At 42.0% G+C, this 20,036-nt stretch overlaps 3 protein-coding genes and 1 long non-coding RNA gene across 5 annotated transcripts; all 4 read right to left on the bottom strand.

Moving 5' to 3' along the window:
* Window positions 1–346: 346 nt before the first annotated feature.
* Window positions 347–1,500, bottom strand: LOC149104173 (uncharacterized). Of its 2 annotated transcripts, none has more exons than XR_016201925.1 (3): window positions 1,225–1,500; window positions 710–826; window positions 347–451 (listed from the first exon to the last, which is right to left on the bottom strand). It is a non-coding gene; the product is annotated as an uncharacterized LOC149104173 (long non-coding RNA). The 2 variants fall into 2 exon arrangements; XR_016201924.1 differs by lacking the exon at window positions 1,225–1,500 and adding an exon at window positions 1,080–1,211.
* Window positions 1,501–1,503: 3 nt separating this feature from the next.
* On the bottom strand, window positions 1,504–8,109 carry LOC149104172 (uncharacterized; the record flags this gene model as incomplete). The annotated part of the gene is made up of 2 exons (XM_089274229.1): window positions 7,143–8,109; window positions 1,504–7,032 (listed from the first exon to the last, which is right to left on the bottom strand). A coding segment is annotated over exon 2 (5,352 nt), but the record flags the coding sequence as incomplete, so codon positions are not given.
* Window positions 8,110–8,540: 431 nt separating this feature from the next.
* LOC110050469 (uncharacterized) lies at window positions 8,541–15,790 on the bottom strand. Its single transcript, XM_089274228.1, has 5 exons — window positions 15,431–15,790; window positions 12,494–12,601; window positions 10,310–10,424; window positions 9,912–10,162; window positions 8,541–9,184 (listed from the first exon to the last, which is right to left on the bottom strand). The coding sequence occupies exons 1-5, from the start codon at window positions 15,788–15,790 to the stop codon at window positions 8,795–8,797; spliced, it is 1,224 nt and encodes a 407-aa protein (XP_089130354.1). The 3' UTR covers window positions 8,541–8,794.
* Window positions 15,791–17,084: 1,294 nt separating this feature from the next.
* LOC110050506 (uncharacterized) lies at window positions 17,085–20,036 on the bottom strand. Its single transcript, XM_020756427.2, has 4 exons — window positions 19,553–20,036; window positions 19,272–19,287; window positions 18,606–18,843; window positions 17,085–17,749 (listed from the first exon to the last, which is right to left on the bottom strand). Exons 1-4 carry the CDS (start codon window positions 19,692–19,694, stop codon window positions 17,381–17,383), a joined length of 765 nt encoding a protein of 254 aa, XP_020612086.2. The 5' UTR covers window positions 19,695–20,036; the 3' UTR covers window positions 17,085–17,380.

Below are 20,036 nucleotides of genomic sequence, written 5' to 3'. Positions count from 1 at the left end.
CGGGATCGTTATCAGATTTGATAACCTCGACCAAAACAAACCATTAACCAATCGCTGCACAAGTTTTCGTTCACGTGACATTATTTGGTAGCAACAGTGTATAATTCAATATGGCGGTCGACGGAGCGCTGCGATGAAAGGAGTTACTTTTTTGACAACATCACAATGCAGTTTCATTTAATTAATTGTATGTTTGCTTCACAATAGGTTACTGGATTATGGAATAGAAACAGAGATGTATGGAAGAAAACTGTCTTTGTCCAAAAGCTACTGCGAAAAGTTTCATTTTCAGATCGACACCGTATAATACTTGTTCCGAGTAAAAACACACGAAGGTAGACAACAGTTATTCTGTTCACAAAAGCGTTGTTTATTGATACTAATATGATAGCTTCTAATTTCACTCAGTCTTCATTTTCTTGGTAGTTGGTGAAGCTGGCTGTTCAACAGTCTGTATAAAATATAAACGAAACACCAACAGTAAATACATCTTGAGTTCACAAATTGACACTGAACAAGTTGCTTCTTTATTCCAAGCGGAGAGCTGTAACTGAATTTCGTTCAATTTGCATGAGCGAAGCGTGGTTAGGACCGAAACATCTCCTACTATGAGTCATCACTATGAAATGGAAATAACAGTATCGAAACAGTTCGCGACCCTCCCTCTGTCGACTCTCTGTCCAGATATACTGAAGATAGAATAGCTTACCTCGATGGCCATATCCCATCCCTCGCCTAATTCCATTTCTGCGATTGCTAATTCAATCCCCTCCGCCGTGCTGTACATTTCGTTTCCATCTTCGTTGTGGGCTCGCCTGATATGGTTCTGGCACAACAACAAAATATAGCACGTATATTTACTTTAATTCGTGATACACCTCCGTTCAGTGGAATGGGTACATGCAGCACTTTATGTCGTGAGATGTGACAGTAAACTTGGAAGCCTTGGCATTTCCGGAAAAAAATTGTTTTAGTTGTAGATCAGTAGTCTATTGTTGTGCATTTGGTGATATGGAAAAAAGCTTTTAATGACCGATTCATATAAAAGAAACTATAATTCACGTAATATGTTTTCGTACCATAGTTCACTCGCTAAATCCAACAATAAGCTTCATTATATAACGACTGGTGTGCCAGAAAACTGACCTAGTTTGGCCGGCATTTCCGGAAAATATTTCAGGACCGCGAGTTGTTGAAATTGACTCTAAAATATAGGCAACTTACCCTTTAATGTGATTGCCGATTTTCCGGCAGTCCGAAAGGTGTTTTAGTTCCCTGTTTAAGAAGTATTGCACCGGGCCTATCTGTCTTTCAGCAACTTCTCTCGAAGTGTAATTTTGCTTAGCGCTCTTGGATACCAGACTGTGGCACGTCTAGAAGTGTCTCGGGTATTTCTCTAATTTCTGGCAAAACACAACGAAGTGCGAACGGGTCTTTGTTTCCAATTTTCAGGAAGGACATGAAAAGGAGTTCCTTCTGGCCCTTTGATTTTGAACTCATGGTAACATCGAAGCCCACGTTAGTGAAGGGAGGACAGACTTCAGTCCTATCAGGCGGAAGGTTTGCCATGCGCTGCTCCAGTGGTGGTCCTCTTAGCTTCTTGCAGGGAACACAAGCTCCGACGACTTTCGTCACAGTGTCATGACCTCCGATGAGCCAGAATCCTGCCTGTCTAATGGCTCCTCCGGTAATCTGTCTTCCTTGGTGGTGCACCTGGAGGTGGTGGTGTTTCGCTACAAGCCGTGACACATGGTGATTCTTTGGCAGTATGATTGGGTGTTTCTCTCCGTACTCCATCTCTGCTCTCCTTAATCTGCCTCCGACGCGCAGGATCCCGTAGTTGTCAAGGAACGGGTCAAGGTGGTACAGATGTGAGCCTTTGAGGGATTTCTTTGCGCCGTGCTGAACTTCTCTCGGTAGCTCGGGCTCCGTCCTGGCATCTCGCAACAACTCCCTAAATGCTGCTCTCTGTGTGGTGCTTATTATGACGCGCAGAGCTTGATCCCACTCTTCGACTGTTGGAAGTCTACGTTTGCCCGGTCCTTTAGGCACTTCACTCCTAGGGTTAACTCCTCGTGCTTTGGAGTCTCTACGGCGTTTGAATTCTCTTGCCACAACGATAAGATTGGCGACTGCGCGCTGCAGGGACCTTAAGGAAGAGAACCTCTGGAATCTTTTTGCCCAAACGTCTGATTCTTCGCCTCTTTTATCCATTGTGACTTTGGCCCTGAGCACTCCCTTGCGAACTTCAGGATCACTCGCGTCGAGTGTGAACGTTTCATCCGGTCGAGGGGTACCTTGTGGTCTTTTAAGGAATCCTGGCCCTCCGAGCCAGGTCGATGCCATTAACTTGTCAGGGGGAACTCCGCGCGTGGCCAAATCTGCTGGATTCTGCTCGCTCTCCACATATCTCCACTGCTCTGGGGTAGACAGACTTCTGATTAGCTGTACTCGGTTGGCCACGTAGACGTAAAACCGGCGGCTTTCGTTTGTGATGTAGCCTAACACTACTTTCGAGTCGGTGTAGTATGTCACCTCCGAGATCTTTACGTCAATTTCTTTGATAACTCTCTGAGCTGCTTGAACTGCTAGCACCGCTCCGCACAGTTCGAGTCGTGGGATGCTTGTAGGGTTTACGGGGGCAACCTTGGCTTGACCGTAGACGAGAGACGTGGACATCTCGTTTACTTCGTTGAACTGGCGGAGGTAGACTGCAGCTCCAATGGCGTCCTGACTCGCGTCAGAAAAGGCGTGTAGTTCCACTCTGGTCACGGTGCCAAATTCCTTTGGGTGGTAACAGCGGGGGACAGATAGGTGCTGTAACTCCAGGAGAGAATCTCTCCAGCACGTCCACCGGTTCATCATTGCGGTAGGAAGAGGGTCGTCCCAGGCTAAGGGGGTTTTGTTCTCGGCTCTTCGCTCCCCCATGAGTACGAGCTGCTGTAGTATTTTTCTCCCCTCGAGCATGGCAGGTACCGCAAAACCGAGCGGGTCATACACAGAGTTGACAATAGACAAGACTCCTCTCCTGGTGAATGGTTTCTCCGGTGAACACACCTTGAAGGTGAAGGCATCCGTCTCCAAATCCCAGAAAACTCCTAGCGACCGTTGCGCGGGCAGACTGTCGCTGCGCAGGTCGAGGTCACGCACATCCTTTGCTCGGTCCTCAGCGGGAAAGGCTTCCATGACTTCCACCGAATTTGACACGACTTTGTGTAGTCGTAGCTTAGCTGTGGCTAGGGTGGCTTGTGCACCTTTCACCAAGTCTATCGCTCCTTGGGCGGTCGTCAGCGAAGCCAAACCATCATCGACGTAGAAATTACGGCATATAAAATTCTTGGCCTCCTCGCCATACTTCTCCTCGCCGTCTACTGCCGTTCTGCGAAGTCCATACGTGGCGACTGCGGGGCTCGGTCCATTGCCAAACAGGTGGACGTTCATGCGATATTCTGTGACGGGTTTCGACGGGTCATTATCCTCGAACCACAGGAAACGAAGGAAGTCTCTGTGTGCCGGGTCTACGTGGAATGAATGGAACATTTGTTCGACGTCGCACATGACGGCAACATTCTCCTTGCGGAAACGCATTAGAACTCCAATGAGGTTGTTCATCAAGTCAGGGCCAGGTAAAAGCACTTTGTTTAACGACACTCCTCTAAACTCGCAACTCGAGTCGAACACAACGCGAATAGTGTGCTTTGTGTTATGGTAGGTCGCGAAATGCGGTAAGTACCAAGAACGCCCAGGGGGAGGCGGAGCGTCATCGCGCGGGACAGGAGAGGCGTGGCCCTTCTCGATTATCTTGCCCATGAACTCCAGGTAGTCCGCTTTCATTTCAGGTTTCCTGTTGAACGTCTTAAGAAGCCCTTGTAGGCGTTGCATGGCTTGGGCTCGGTTGTCTGGCATTGTCTGGCGTTCATCACGAAATGGCAAGGGCATTTCCCAGTTACCACTTGCGTTCTTGTGTATCCCTCTCTCCATAATCTCTAGAAAGGCGCGGTCCTCGTGGGAGAGACTGGGCTCGTTGTCGTTTCGCGTAGTCTTGAAGATACTATCAGGGGGGCGCTCCAAAGGGGGGTCTGTGATCTTGAATTGGTTGGGGCAGGGCACCAGTTCGTAGCTTCCGTCTCCAGGCTCCTTCTCTCTCCATGTATTAGTGGACAGATTTGTGAGGCGGGCGAGAATGTGCGCAGGGCCACTAGGGAAGTCGAGGCACATCTGACCACTGATAGTCCAGCCGAGGGCCAGTCGCTGCCCCCAGGGTGCTCCTCTCGGGCCATTCCTGGATTCCCTAACCTTTAACAGTTCTGGTGCGTCCCGGCCGATTAGCAAGTGAACTTTGGCAGTCTCATCTAGGGGAGGTATTTCGCTAGCTATGGCCGTCAAGTGCGGGAACCTCCTCGCCATGCTTGGGGTTGGAATCTCACGTTTGTCCTGTGGGATGGTATCGCACTCGGTGAGGGTAGGCAAGACAAACTCTGCTCCACTGATAGACCGTACTGTGATGCCAGCTACTCGCCGGCCGTATTTCTCCTCTCTCTCACCGCTGCATGTGGATAGGAAGTATTTCTCTAGGGGCCCACCTGCTCCGAGGTCGTCGGCTAATTCGCTGGTGACGAGAGAGCTGTTGCTCTGCTCATCGATGATGGCGTAGACACGCTTGGTAAGGTGTGGGCTACGCTGGCTATAGACGTCCACCAGCAGGGTTTTGCTGCAAGACACACCTCCTGTAGGTTCACAGAGTGCAGTGCATTTCGCGCTGACTGCTTCATTCTCCGGTTTGGGGGGCGGCTGTTTCTCCTTGTGCAGTAAGGCACTATGGCGCTTGTCCCCACAGATCGTGCACTGTATAGGCGTGTTGCACTCGCTTGCAATGTGAGCGTTGCTGAAACAGCGAAAGCACAGGCGCGCGTCCATTATCCACTGCGTGCGTTCTTCCAGTGTTTTTGCAGCGAAGGCCTTGCACTCCGATAGGTTGTGCGCGCTGCTTTCGTGATATGGACAATGCTTACTCCTTGTCTCTCTCTTTCCGGGATTCTCCTTCTTCTCTTTTCCGGGAACTTCGTTGTTTTCAGCCGGGGATCGAATGCCTGTCTTGAACGATTTATGATCTCGCTCCCTGCGTTGTTTTGGCGGGGGAACGTGGGCACTATCCTTACCAGCGAGGATGTTCGGATTGTTCTTGGTCCTGGCTTGTTCCTGAACAATTTTGGAGAATCTGGAGAAGGGGGGGTACATTCCTCGGTGGCTGTCGGAATAATTCGCGATTTCTTTCTCCCATTTAGTGCGGACGAATTGTGGTAGTTTCTCGGCTATTGGTTGGATAGCGCTCGGGTAGTTAAGGCATGCGAGTCCCGGGAGAAATGTCACTTGACTTTCGATGTCAGCACAAAGATCTGCGAACTGTTGCAGTTTATCGTTTTCGTGCTCGCTGAACGTCACTGTGTTTCGCAGGCGCTCTAGCAGTTTGTTACTGATAACCGCAGCGCTTCCAAATCGCTTCTCAAGTTCCGCCCACAAATCCCTTAGCAACGCGACGGGATCGCGCATTTGTCGCTTTCTGTAATTGTCAACCAAGCGCTGTGGTGCTCCGCTAGTGAAACTTCTTAAGTAGTTAATTTCCTGAGTTGGGGACACATCAGTATCCATTAGCATGGCTTTAAAGGCACTCCTCCAAGGGTGAAAAAGGGTAGGGTCCCCCGAGAACACATCAGGTTGGCATTTCGGGAGATTTTGCCTAGCCAGACCAGCTACTATTTGTTGGTTCACGACTGTGAGAGAGTCAATTAGCTGACTTCCGGTCATATCTTTGAACGGAGTTGAAGCTATGAGTGGCTGTCGATGGAAGGCAGTGTTTCGATGCTCTCTGTGATCTTCGTTAGTTAAATTCTGGTCTGGCGGATCTGGGTTTGGAAGAAGGGGAATTCGCTGTTGAGGTGTTTTTTCCGATGTCTTTAATTTTGGGGCGGCGGACAATAGTGGCTTTGTTGTCTCTGACGCGCTTAGCGGATCATGTTCGCGCTCGTGGCGAAATGAGTTTCCCGTGGGTAGGGGGTCAGGCGTGGGAGAAGAGTGAACCCATTGTGAAGTGCGCTGCTCTGTCTTAATTTTGGGAACTTTGAACTCTGGCAATTCTGACTCCCTTTCTAAGTCTTCTTCCAATAGGGCGTTCTCAAAAACTTTGAGCTTAGCATTTGCTATCGCGGCTTTTTTATCCGCTCCTAAGATCGCCATCTCGGACTCAAACCGTGCATTCTCTTGTTGACGAATTCTTTCTGCCTCTGCGTCGCGCGTCCTGCGCTCGAGTTCTTTTTGCGCTATTAGCCGCGTGTATTGATCTTCTTCTTTCGCTGCTTTAGCATCGGCTAGCGCTCGCAACCTAGCGATTGTACTGCTAGTTTTCGAGACTGATGAACGGCGCGAGGAGTGACGAGAAGAGACAGATCGTAACTCCAACAATTTGCTGGATTGTCTACTAATTCTATTTTTTAACTTCTCTACAAGTAAGAGGGCCCTTTCTAAGATATGGTTCTCTTCATCGAGGTGAGCTTCTCCTACGTGATCTTCGTGTGAACCTTGGCCGTACAGGTCAAGCAACTCCTTCAACAGCTTTCCGAATTCTTCCGAGGCGACTGCGAGTTCACGCGCGACGGTCTCGATTTCGCTGTCCTCGCTTAACTCTTCTACTGATTTCATTACACTAAGGAGCCTTTTACGAGATTTCGTAATTTCCCTTCGTTTATCTTCAACGGCGTTTTGCAGGGCCTTCGGTGTCAATTTTATTCCCCTTTTACTTCTAGCTCCGGTCTCATTGGTTCCGCCGACATTTGGCGGTTCTGCATCTCGGCTTGCCATCGTTGCTGGCTCCGTATTTAAATAGTAAGATACGGCTTACCTCCTTTCGTCGATCGCTCAGACTTTTCACTGTCGCGTACCCAAGTACATGGGGAACGGTAAGCGTCAACCACAGCGTACAAAACTTGATTTTTAAATTACTTTAATGAATCAGCTATCGTACACGTGCGGTGAAAACTACAAGGCAAATTTGATTGCGTAATCAGAAACGAACCTAAATAAATAACAAGCGAAAATAGAAATCATAAAAAGCACAAAAGCGATCAATATGTACAATAGAAACTCACGTCTGATCCTGCGTTAGCGAGGTAAACACATAGACTCCAAGAAAATAACTCAAACTCCTGACTCCTAAACACTAGGATGACCCCGATACTGAGATGACTGCGTGAGTTATGTAAGCGACTGGCTTTTAAAGTAAATTGATAGCTAAATCACATGATATAAAACGCTCTGATTAATGATTAAAGGGCACGAACAATGAAACGATAGAAACGATAATAAAACTAAACAGAGCTGCAATGATAGAGTAAACAAAACGATCTCTTATACTTTGAGCGTTCAGCACAGTAACCCTTCAAAAGAAAATAAACAACTAATGTTAGATTCGCAAGTGGTTTCCCGACCACCTGGACTGCCGTACCATGAATCGAGCGACTCACTAAGAGCTATAATTTTTTCTGAAGGGGCTTAGATGATTTATGTAAGTTACTTACATTACTTAGTTGCTATTTTGATTATATGGGTACCAGCATCCGCCATCTCAATACCTAGGAACACATCAATTACAGCTGTAAATATGGCCGCCGTTACGAACAACACATCGCAAATCAAAATACCCCCGCGCACTTTTTTCACAGATCGTGCACAACACTACAAACACGTTAAATCCCAAGAATATGGCGTGAAGATTAACGACATATTTTTTGTTACTTTCGCAAAAATCTCCAAGTAACTTAAATCTAATGACAAAATGAAAAACATACCTGGTTTGGATGCAAAATTGCAAGCGCTGTTTCACTTTACGAGTAGCATTTTACATCGTTTACGCTGGTCTTCAACCGCCATCTTCAAAACACGCGAGGCTCCTTCTTTTCTGGTAATTATCGAATAGAATTATGGGTAAATTACCCGAGTATAATCGAACAAATAACGAGCAAAGCGAAGTGAATACGAAAATTCCCGGTTTTTGAAATGGCCGCCATGTTGTGACGTCACATGGTTATCAAATCTGATAACGATCCCGGACTGTATACCTTACCAACAAAAACCTCTAATCAGATGTCAGATACTCTTATCCATTTCATGTAGTTGTAAGTCAGTTAATAGATCGGGAATAGCAGGGATTCAGTAGTGGTGGCATGAATAAATAAGGATTCTTTGCCCGGGAGGGGGACTCTCATACAACTGAGGTGCTCCTCGGAACTTATGAGAAAAACCCCTAAGAGGTACTAAGATCCTGTTTTGTGAGCGTGGCTTGAAATTTTTTCCAGCCATGAGAGGTGCCAATTCTCTCAGTGAAACAACACATTATCCCCTGTCATATTTTTTTTTTCGCCTCAATACCCTAAAAGGTACCTTGTTGAGGATGAGCACCCTAAGAGTTACCAAAACCACTTTTTAACCCCTAAATGGTACGACGAGCGTCCCCACTTGGACGGCTACAAGAAACACACGGAATCATGTCAATCAAAAAAGTGCTTTTTATTTTTCCCTGCCCGGTTATACAAAATGATCTCTACGAGGTAATATTCCCTTAATTATCACAGATGTGAGATGCTTTATTTATTTATCGTTATTTTGGAGAATATCCTTAACAATAAGAATCACATTTAAAACGAAAACTTTTCTCTCCTGATTTTGTGTCGATGTGTTAAAAACTTACATTAATACGCATATTCAAGCAATGTCAGAGCATTGACACTGGCTCAATTACATCTCAGCGCAGGCCGACACTAATAAGCCTGTTGCTGACTTCGTTTGGGTCATGAGCATTGACGTTGAATGCCACGCCCTTGTAACCGTTCTTATTGCTCGATGTACGAAAGTACGGTGAGATTTTATCATCGCACCAATTTTCACAGGTCTTGTAGCATTCACCTGTGTAACCGGAGATAAAGAAGCCAGAGTATTTCATCGTCGAGCTGCTTTTCTTATCGCAGATGAGCAGCTGGTAAGAGAATGCCTCGTCTGCTCCCACGCTATCCCACAATCCATAGGTAACAGCAGCCTTCCCATAGTTCTCAGCAACCTTCACGGTCTGTCTGGTTTGTCGCTTGAAGTAGGTCTTGTTTCCGGTTTCGTGATCAATGAACATAATTTCTTTGAACTATAGGTAAAGAATACAATAGCTATTCATTAAAGAAATATTCATTTCCTGCTTGGAATGAGAACGTTATTACCCTACCTTTTTGTCACTGCGGTTGAAATCCTAGCGATTGCTATACGGACCAAGACGATATTAAAGGAATAAAAATAAACGATTTAGAAACTGAACTGCTGCAGTTCGCTGATGACGCAACTGTTGTCTTATCAGATTTAGATTTTGCGCGAGCTTTGTTTGTATTGCTAGGTTGTTTTGAGAAAGTCTCTGGGCTAAAACTTAACGTTGCGAAAACAGAAGCAACGTGGATCGGCTCTCTCCAAAACTATGAAGATGAACCACTTGGAGTCAAATAGAAAGGTTTTAGGCATTTTCATTACATATGATGTACAGATACTAGTCAAGAAAACTTTAAGCAAAGGCTGAAAAAAATCAGAAATATAATAAATTCATGGAAGTCAAGGGGTTTGTCAATTCATGACGAGGTTAATATTATAAAAGCAATAGTAGCGTAGCCAATCAGGCATTAGTAATAGAACGCTAGTAGAGATACTAAAACTGGATAATACTCTCGGGCAGCTCAACATTTCTCTTACTTCAAATGGCTTTAATTAAATGTGAAAGGTACTACTAAGTATTGAACAGTAGGTATGTATTTCGAAGTACAAACTCACATTAGTTAAGTTGCACGAATACACATAAAGCAGAGAAAAGAAAAGCACAAATAACTCACAGAAATGTTGTTACAGTTGGTCCTGTAGCCGTCACTTCCATAAGGAAACTGAGTGCTGTATGTGACTTCAGTCTTGGGTTCGGCAGATTCATCAGTACTGTAACACATGGTCCATCCTCCATTGTATGACGTCATGTCACAGTAGGCCTGGAATGCGTTTGAACGGCTTCCTGCATCCGGGTACAACCAGTACAAGCCGTCACCCTCAGAACGACCTTGATTCCTTATATCTTGACAGTCAACCGGTGGTGCTAATAGCAAATCGGAGAAAAAAAATCACTGAGATTTGAAATCTGAGCCTGTCTAACTCACTAATTCATGCAGCACAGACGTTTCTGGACAAGTTAAGAAGATATAAGTTAACAAGAAACCACTTGAAAAAAAATAGTTATAAATACCTATTTCACAGTGTTTTTCAGCAAATACTGGTGGGCATGCACAGTGATAGTCATTGTTCTCGTACTTGGCCACACAAGTTCCTTGGTTCAAACAAGGATCGCTGGAGCAAGGGCTCTGTTTCAACATAAAAAAAAAAACAGATTCATTTGGTCAAAGATGTATTATAAACTATATGGGATATTAAACTATTATTTTAAGGTGGTATATACCCAAAAATATGGCGATGTTCATGAAAAATTCCATTTTTGGAAAAAATACAAGATTAAGGCCCTTGAACACTTGTTAAAAACATTTTGAAACAATCTTGCTGAATTTACCTCTAGGTAAGTGTGAAATTTAAGGAAAGTACACAGTGGTATAAGTTTTTTTACGTAGCAACGGCCATAGCAACGGCTGTTTACAGTAAGAACATGACCAAAAATATACATTAGTTTTAACATATATGAACGATACTTTGTAGTAAAGCTGTAAAGAGATGCACGACTCGATTGGTATAATTACTTGGGAAAAGCTTTGCCTGATTTACCATCACAGGCTCCTTCATTTCCTTATGAAAAGGAACATTTCCTACAACTACAGAAACTTTTTACAAAATAGAACAACCATTACCCCTCCCCCCCTCCCTGGAGATTCAATCTACACCTTTCCCCTGCAATGTTTGGCTTGTCAAATGCTTAATCCATCATGTAAGAAACTTTAACTGCATTTTTCTCAACTGTCTACTTTTGTACCAACTGACTTCACGCAAACATTTCTACTTTGGAAGGTATTTAAGAGAAATTCCTGAAATTTGGGGTAATCAAAGACCAGTGGTGTCGTGATGCAATATACTAAAAAAAATCATAACATTTTAATGTCTGTCACGTGACACTAGATAATTTGTGTACTGGGTTTGGTGCAAAATAAGGTTATTTCCAAATAAAGCCTGCAGAAAGCACTGAAAACAAGAGTTAACTGTCAAAACTTTAGTTTATTGCATGGAACGAAACAGAAACTTACAAGATATTCTTGTTTGAAAATCAAATCTTGTTGTGTGAAAGAGCAAGAACTGTTGGCGTCAATACCGTAAAACACTACCCCAAAAGGCTGTGGCTGGTTTCCATAGCAACCATTTTGAGTAAAACTTTCAAAATTTAATTTATCTCCTTGAGTGAAATAGCACACAATTGATCTTTCTTCATCATATTTAAACAAACTTTTTGGTCCATTCTAGGGTACCATATCACCTTAATACATGCATTTCGATTCATTTTCCTGCTAAAAGTCCAGCAAATTACTGATTGCCTCCAGACTTAGAATGAAACAGGCAGGGTAAAACACAAAATATTAATTTCTGAATATTCGAAAGGTAACCCTTTGTTCAATTATGTATACATCAGCTGTGCTTCAACAGTAGCCTGCATATAACGTATGTTTAGTTAACAATCGACCATCGTCCATGGAAAATATAAATATGGTCGATTTTTTTTCCCTATAGTTCTTAAGAGCAATTCTCCAGGAAAGTGAAGCAAAGTTGGAAATGAAAAATTTTAACCCCTCTTCAATTTTTGTGTGGAGGTAGGTTACCTTGGGAGATAAACAAAAACAACCATATTTGGATCGGCAGATGTATCGTTGCCATGGTAACCGCACTAGCTGACGTCGGCCTCAGGACCATGTTTTGAGCTAAAGTTCCACTCTCAAAAGGTAAAAGTAAACGAGTGTGGTTCTCGGATGCATGGGAACAAATTCAAATAAAATTCATACAGATGGTAGAGGCACTCTTCCAGTTTATAAAATTCGCCGTTAAAATATTTTGGGTTTTATAAACAAGAAGAAAATGCTCATCTTACTATGCTCCCTGTCAGCCATCTAGACAAGCAGGAAAAACAAGCACAACCATATTCGTAATTTCTCCGAAAGTTCTCTTTCCACATAAACCAAATTAGCAGCAGAGATTACACAGATATTGACGTTTCTAAATTTCATAAAATCAATTTGGGGAAAACTATATTCTGGCCATGGGTGCTGAAGACACCTGGGGCAAATTGCAAAAAATTGCAAAATTGGTAATTTTGAGGGCGCTAGTATTTGGCTCAAACAGGCTTCAAAAGTATCTTTTATCATCTTGTCTGTCACCTACATTTAGTTAATAAGGTTTTGGCCAACGAATTTGATGAAAGATAAATTGATACAAAACCTACCTTGAAGGTTCTGGGAATTTCTTCAGGATGCTTTCGTCGCGTGGTTCTCTTCAGTGTCTCTTCTTCGCTCGCTCCATTTTCTCGGCCAAATCTAGCGCAGACTCTAATCTAACGGTTACTCCCATCGAATATCCAGTTTGCCGTGTTTCAGACCAGAGATGATGATACAAGTAGCGCGCATACACTTGACAAAGAACAGTTGACAAGGTCAAAACATGGTCGTAATACTTGCGATTTCTGCCGTCGAGCACCTAAATTCATCAATATTATCCAACCAGGAAGTAATGTAAATGTGTCGAGATCAATGTACCGCAAAGCAAACGCATGCCTGAACAATCCAAAGTAACGTCTTTGGCTAAAATCGAGTCAGATTCTACGATAGTCGATAAGCAAGAAAGGTGAATACACTGAAAGCGTAGGCCGGAAGTGCGAGAAGCACGACTGCTGAACGGATGTAATACAATGTAATGGGATGTAACACAGGATGAGAGTGTAATGATATCCTCTTGTGTAATGGGGTTGTGTTACAATGGCAATGGTGAAGAAAGCCAAAACGACAAAAAAAAAAAAAAAAAAAAAAAAAAAAACCAAAACCGAAAAACCGAATAAAAGCATCAAAGGAAAATTAAACGTTGAGCAATCTCATACCCTGGGAAACTAGGAACAAGGTTGCAATGTTTAGGTGGAAAGTCTAACTCGGATTCATACGTATCACGGGGCCCCACGTTGAATTTTATTTTTCGTTGAATGGGTATCAGTGCAATCTGCATTTTTGGCACGCACAGCATGAATTTCCTTTTTTTTTTTAGAGTTAGAACGTCCAAGAGTTCTTAGAAAAAACTAACTTCCTTGTTCTCATTCAAGCCTGCACATCATTTGTTGTTAACGAAAACCTGAACATATTTTAACACCTGTCAGTACTCCTGGATTTACTGTAGCTAAACCAATAGATGATAAATGGTGTCCTCTCTCATATAAACTTGATCCAGTGTAGTAAAGCCAATGGAGGCAATCAGGTTGCGTAAAACGATAAGTGAAGCGCTTTTCTTTTGTCCTCTTTTTTGACCACTGTAAAACAGTCATAAAAGCGGATCAAAAGTCGTCCTTTTATCCCTCTATCAATGATATATTGTACCAAAAATATCTAAAGAAGAGACAATGCCATTGCGACAATGTCGCTTTATCTGAAGCCACAAAAACAAACAAACAAAAAGCACGTATATCGCATTTTAAAAGTACATCCGATTTAGCCAAAGACTTAATTCAGAATCGCTGCAGACATGCATTTGCTTAGCTGTGATCTTGATGCATCTATTTAACTTCCTGGAGGATCAGATGGATTATATTGATGAATTATTTCGATACTCGACACACGACTGTGTTTGACCTGTTTGACTGTTCTTTATTCGGGTTAATGCATCATCACCTGTGGTCTAAAAGATGATGTTCGGTGAGGCTAGCCAGTTAGATTTGACCTATCTGCTAGAGTCTGTGCAAGATTTGGTCAACAAAATGGAGCGAGCGAACCGAGGAGAGACCCATACTATACGACAAAAGCATCCTGAAGAAATTCCCAAAAGTTACAAAGTAGGCTTTGTTTCAATTTATATTTCATCAAATTCGTTGGCCAAAACCTAATCAGTCAAATGTAGATAACAGATAAGATGATAGAAAATACTTATGAAGCTGATATTTTCTATCTAAAGCCTGTTCTAGCCAAATACTAGAGCCCTCAAAATTTCCAATTTTGCAATTTTTTGCAACTTGCCTCGGATGTCTTCAACACCCATGGCCAGAATATAATTTTCCCCAAATAGATTTTATGATATTTAGAAACTTCAACATCTATGTAAGCTCTGCTGCTAATTTTTTTTTTTTTTTTGGGAAAGAGTACTTTCGGAGAAATCACGAATATGGTTGTGCTTGTTTTTCCTGCTTGTCTAAATGGCTGACAGGGAACATAGTAAGACGAGCATTTTCTTCTTGTTTATAAAACCCAAAGTACTTTACGGCGAATTTTATAAACTGGAAGAGAGCCTCTACCATCTGTATGAATTTCATTTGAATGGGTTCCCATGCACCCGAGAACCAGACTCGTTTATTTTCATTTCTTGAGAGTGAATTTTTTGGTCAAAACATAGTCCTCAGGCCGACGTGATCAAGTGCGGTTACTATGGCAACGACACACCTGCCGATCCAAATATGGTTGTTTTTGTTCATCCCCCAGGTAACCTACCTCCACACAGAAAATGAAGGGGGGTTAAAAATTTTCATTTCCAACTTTGTTTCACTTTCCTGGAGAATTGCTCTTTAAATTCATTGGCAAATAAAGGGAAATTCGGTGAGAAATCACGTGCTCGTTACAGTGCGTAAGATCTTTTTTTTTTCTGCTCGAAGCCCTAACGTTTTTCTTTTCACGAGTCCGAAACTCAAAACTCATTCCTTCCCTCAACACGAACAAAAGTTTTAATTATATATCTTTCTGCAGCAATTTAATTGGCTTCCTGGGGGGCCTATAGTTTTTTCGTCAGAGCCCTGTGGAGCCATGAAACTCTTTAGGACCTAGCACTTAAATATTTATGAACGAGATTCGGACTCTACTAAAGCAAAACTAAACAAGTTAAAAAAACAAGTTAAACGCAAATAATATCGTCCAGCTTTCTAAACTTAACTCTTGACTTTCAAAGTTTTTTCATAACCTTAAAGACAGTCAAACGGATACGTATACTGAAGTAACTATTCTCAATCCGAAATGCTAAATTGATCACCTGACAATGGTAAAGGTAAAGATCTCTCCAATTCAAAATCATGTACTTAATGACAGTCTCCCATAGTCTAGAAGTCAGTGAAAAAAGTATCGCTTTTTGTACTGACATCTGTTGACTTACAACTGAAAAATTATTGCTACAATTTTATTCGGAACTATTGTTCCCTTACCTTTATGCTCAAGTGATGGAATGTTGCGTTATCAATAAACTTGTTAGAATTGTTGTATTTATCACTTGGTAACAGCTCGCATATCATCTTTCCGTCTTGATCACGAAATGCCGCCAGGTTTGTTGAGAAACACGATGAGTGATCGACACAAAGTTTACCGCACTCTCGAGGCTCTTTCACTAAAGCTGAAACCAAAGGAGCTAAGTTCAGGTAACGAAACTTGTTCGCTGCAAAGTTAGCGTAGGCCACACCTTCCCCTGCATTTCGCTTCAAAGCTTTGGAACCATCGATGTACACTTCACTTGTTGCTTGATAAACCGAGATGGTGATGAAAACAAGAACAAGATAGAAAGGCTCCATTCTTACAAACTGTTTTCCGTGGTGCAAAATTTTGTGTATTGTGTTATTTGATTCAGGTGGGAAAACTGATTGAATCCAAGGCTTGACTAAGGCAAACCAAAACTTTTCTGCTGATATGAGAGTTCTGTCTACATTATACTTTTATAAGTCATATTTGAAAGTTTTAAATGGACCGACTTCACAGTGATTGATGATGGTCACTTTCCACCAATAGGCTGGCAGGAAATTCTACCAATCACGGCATGATTGTTACACTGGATAAATTAACTTTGTCTGTTTACTAACTACTTTTTATTCAGCGCTATGAATCGATTACTGACAATTTTAATAACTGCAAAGAAAGGAACTGAATTAAAGCTGTTTACAACGAGACAATGGGAGTAAAAATTCGTCTGAGTATCCCGGTTGGAAATAGGACGCTGACGAATCCATAATGAGATGAAATATAAATGTTATTGAACTAGCGTGAGGTCCATATTGAAGAAATATTGGTCGAGTTATTATTTTTTTTGCAGGTTTATGGACAGAGCCGCAGACAGGGCCCCTTAAACTTGCCAAAAAAGATCGAGACCAGTATTCTTCAATATGGACCGCACAAGCTAGTTCAAAAAAGTATTTATTGTAATGGCTTTTTTTAATCTTTTTATACTTTTTAAAGCATCCCCGCGATCATTTCTCGGTAAACGCGCGCGCGACAGGTAAGCATGTATTTACGTTTCTCACGTCGCTTTTGTCAACATTTAACTGAAATTGTCCTCCAAAAATAAGGTAAAATGATTTATACTTAAGAAATAAACTGATTATTTTGTTTGATGAATTAAAAGCGTAATTTTCCGAAATCAGTTTGTGAGCCGGTCCATCTTAGCGGTCCGTATTGCAAAATTCCGACCGCTGAGGGAGTCAATCAGGATTCTCCTTTTCATCCCAGACCGGTTCAGCCATATAATAAAATTGCTTATTCAAGGGTGAATGTCGCTGCGCTCGTTCGTAAAATATTGTTTTTAACACTCGAAATAAAATCATTATCTTCACCCGCGTATAACACACTCCCTATTTACGCGCGGGTATATTTTCGAGGAAAAATACAAACAGGGAGCAAAATGTCGGCGCGTGTTAGAGTGGTTTTCAATTGAATGTCGTATAGCCAAAACCAACGTAATCACTCTAGCCAATCACAAAGGACACAGGCAATGCAGTGAACCAATCAAAGTTCGAAGTAATTACATCAGTGTGGCTGACGTGAAGAGCGGGAAATGCATGCGGACGCGTCACAATTGGTTTATGTCGTACTTCTGATTGGATGAAAAAGTGGCGCGAGTTTTTTAAGCCAATCGTGTAGCGTGGAAAGAGCAAAACCAATTACTTTTCGACACTCAAATGAAAACCGCTCTATACCATTGAACAAAGGATTTATTAGTCCACTTTCATAAGGTGACATTTTCTAGTTTTTCGGCTTGTAGCAGAATTTCAGTATAAAATTGCCTTCAAATCGAAGGAAATCTAAAAGGTTAAATAAACTGAATAAATAAACCAAGAATGGGCAAGATTGATATGGAAATTACAACAGACAAAGCTGATGTTTCAATCATGTCATCGCACACCGACACTAATTAGCCTGTTGTCCAATGGTTTATGACCATTGATGTTAAAGGCCACACCCTTGTAAGAGGGGCTAGTTGATGCTGTACGGAAAAATGGCGAGTATATATCACCGCACCACGAACCGCAGAACTTGAAACAATTACTCGTGAAACCAGAAACAAAGAAGCCGGAGTAGAATGAGTGATCGCAGATTAACAGCTGATAGGAGTAAGCGTTGTCTGTTCCCACACTGTCCCACAAGCCAAAGGTATCGGCAGTTTTCCCATAATTCTCAGTGGCCATAATGGGTTGACTCTCACGTCGCTTGAAGCAGGCTCTATCTTCCGTTTGGTGATCGATGAACATTATTTCTGTAAACTTAACAAATCGTAAGGGAAAAATTGTTGGAAGGAAAAGGAGTTTTCAGGCATTACGGTCAATGTAACATTTAAAGCTGCCAGTTTGTAACATTTTTGTAAAAACAAAGCACTTAGACAGTTAGTCATTCATTCACTCACTCATCCCTTCCTTCCTTCATCCATTCCTGTTATTATTATCACTATTATTATCATTATTATTACTATTATTATTATTATTATTATTATTATTTCTTCAATCATTCATTCTTTACGTGCTTCATATGCATATTTTTCCTTTTGTTTTACAACTTGCTCTGATGGTCTTTAAACCGTGTGTTAGCTGAATTCAAGAAAACCCGAAGTTGCGTAGGAAGTGCTATGGAAGCAGTGAATGATCGAGGGGTTCCAAGGGTTCCATTATTGCTTTGATTTCGATCGATTTTTGCTACCATTGAAATATCTAACATGTTGTCTGGAAATCATGGTGGACAGCGATAATAGATGTCAAGCGACACGCTCTTTTGTAAGATTGTGGCTCGAAAAGGAGGGTTTCAACGGAGAAAACTTTGTGCCATGCTTGAAGGTAAATACATAGTTTTGGCTATGAAATTCTTCGCCCCCTCATGTTTTAATGGTGTAAAAAATAATACTCGGATAAAGTGGACTGAGTTAACCGCGGACGTTCGAGGTTTTGTACTTTCTGTCCCTTTCAGGCATGCGCATGTATGTACCGGGGACAGGCGCAACGCATTCAATCGCCTAATGTGATCCTAAGGGTGAGTGAGGCATATCTGTGCCACTTTTGGGCCCCAAATTGGGGATTTCAACAATCAAAGCTTCCAAAGTTCACATGCACCGAAAGTTTGCAAACTTACAGGGATGTTGTTACAGTTGGTCCTATAGCCGTCACTTCCATAAGGAAACTGAGTGCTGTATGTGACTTCAGTCTTGGGTTTGACATATTCATCAGTAGTGTAACACATGGTCCATCCTCCATTGTATGACGTCATGTCACAGTAGGCCAGGAATGCATTTGAATGGCTTCCTGCATCCGGGTCCAACCAGTACAATCCATCCCCCTTAGAAAGACTATGATTCTTTATATCTTGGCAGGTAAGCAATGGACCTGAGTACAAAGCAAGAGAAATCGCATGATCCGCAGACTGCTTTGACAATGTTATGACGAAATTTATGATAGTTCGGTAACAGGAAAGAAACATTAAAAACTGGCAATCACAAATAAACCCAAACTATTGAGCAAGGCCTTCACTGGGTAGAGGGACAAGAGGACTTGCATTTTGTTTTAGGGAAAACGATCCCGAAACGCTCACTGTCATACTGACTTCCAACTACGCCTGACGTGCAGGGACTAAAAATTGAAATGCCAGAGAAAGATTTTCTATAAGTAACCTTTATTCCATCCGGAAATTCTTCAATATATATCTCCTGAATTGGCAATTTGCATGATGGCGTCATTTGACTACAACTACCAGAATCCTTTACTTCAGTCTGTTTCTTATGCTGATTAGGGCAATTGTTATTTAAACCCTACTGGGACTTCAAAATTTAAATAATAAAGAAAAAACGAAAGGAATTCTGGTAGTAGTAGTCAAATGATGACAAAGTGCAAATCTGCTATTATTAACGTCACGTAAAGTACTTTGGACACAGCCACTGAGCGCAGCAAAATTAAATAAAACAGAAACTTTAACATGTCTCGCTTTCCAATAGCCTGGCTTGCAGACGAAAATTTAACGATTAAGTCTTATAAAAATTTAAAATGACCAATGAGCGTGTCATAAATTTGACAGTTATTGTAAACTACCTATTTCGCAATACTTCCCAGCATATCCTAAAGCACATGTGCACTGGTAGTCGTTGTTTTCGTATTTGGCCACACAGGTTGCTTGGTTCATACAAGGACCACTGGAACAAGGACTCTGTTGAAGAACAAAAAAAATCATTTATCACTGCCCTAGTTTCATAATATTTTCTTTATTTCCCTCACTAACTTAACCTGTGCCGTTTCAAGAGAGACTGATTATTACTGAAAATTACAAACTGAAGACTGCAATTATTCAATGAAGACTAAAAATTAAACGTAGTGACAACATTTCATTTGCCTTTTCACCTGTATTTATCAAAAGTAACTTTACGCCCTTTCCCTTGATAGAAAAAATGTCGTTTTATGAAGGTTTTTCCAGCTGAAGTGAAATGAACGAAGATGGTAATTTCAGAAGATCTCGATTTTGAAACACGTACTATGCTATAAAGATAAGAAATAAGGATTCCCTTTCTGTAGATAA

This window comes from Orbicella faveolata, unplaced genomic scaffold, assembly GCF_042242905.1.
Source record: "Orbicella faveolata isolate gen_17 unplaced genomic scaffold, um_ofav_v1 contig_35, whole genome shotgun sequence".
Lineage (NCBI taxonomy): Eukaryota > Metazoa > Cnidaria > Anthozoa > Scleractinia > Merulinidae > Orbicella > Orbicella faveolata.
The sequence above is the reverse complement of the archived record's forward strand: the minus strand, read 5'-3'. Positions and strand labels throughout refer to the sequence as shown.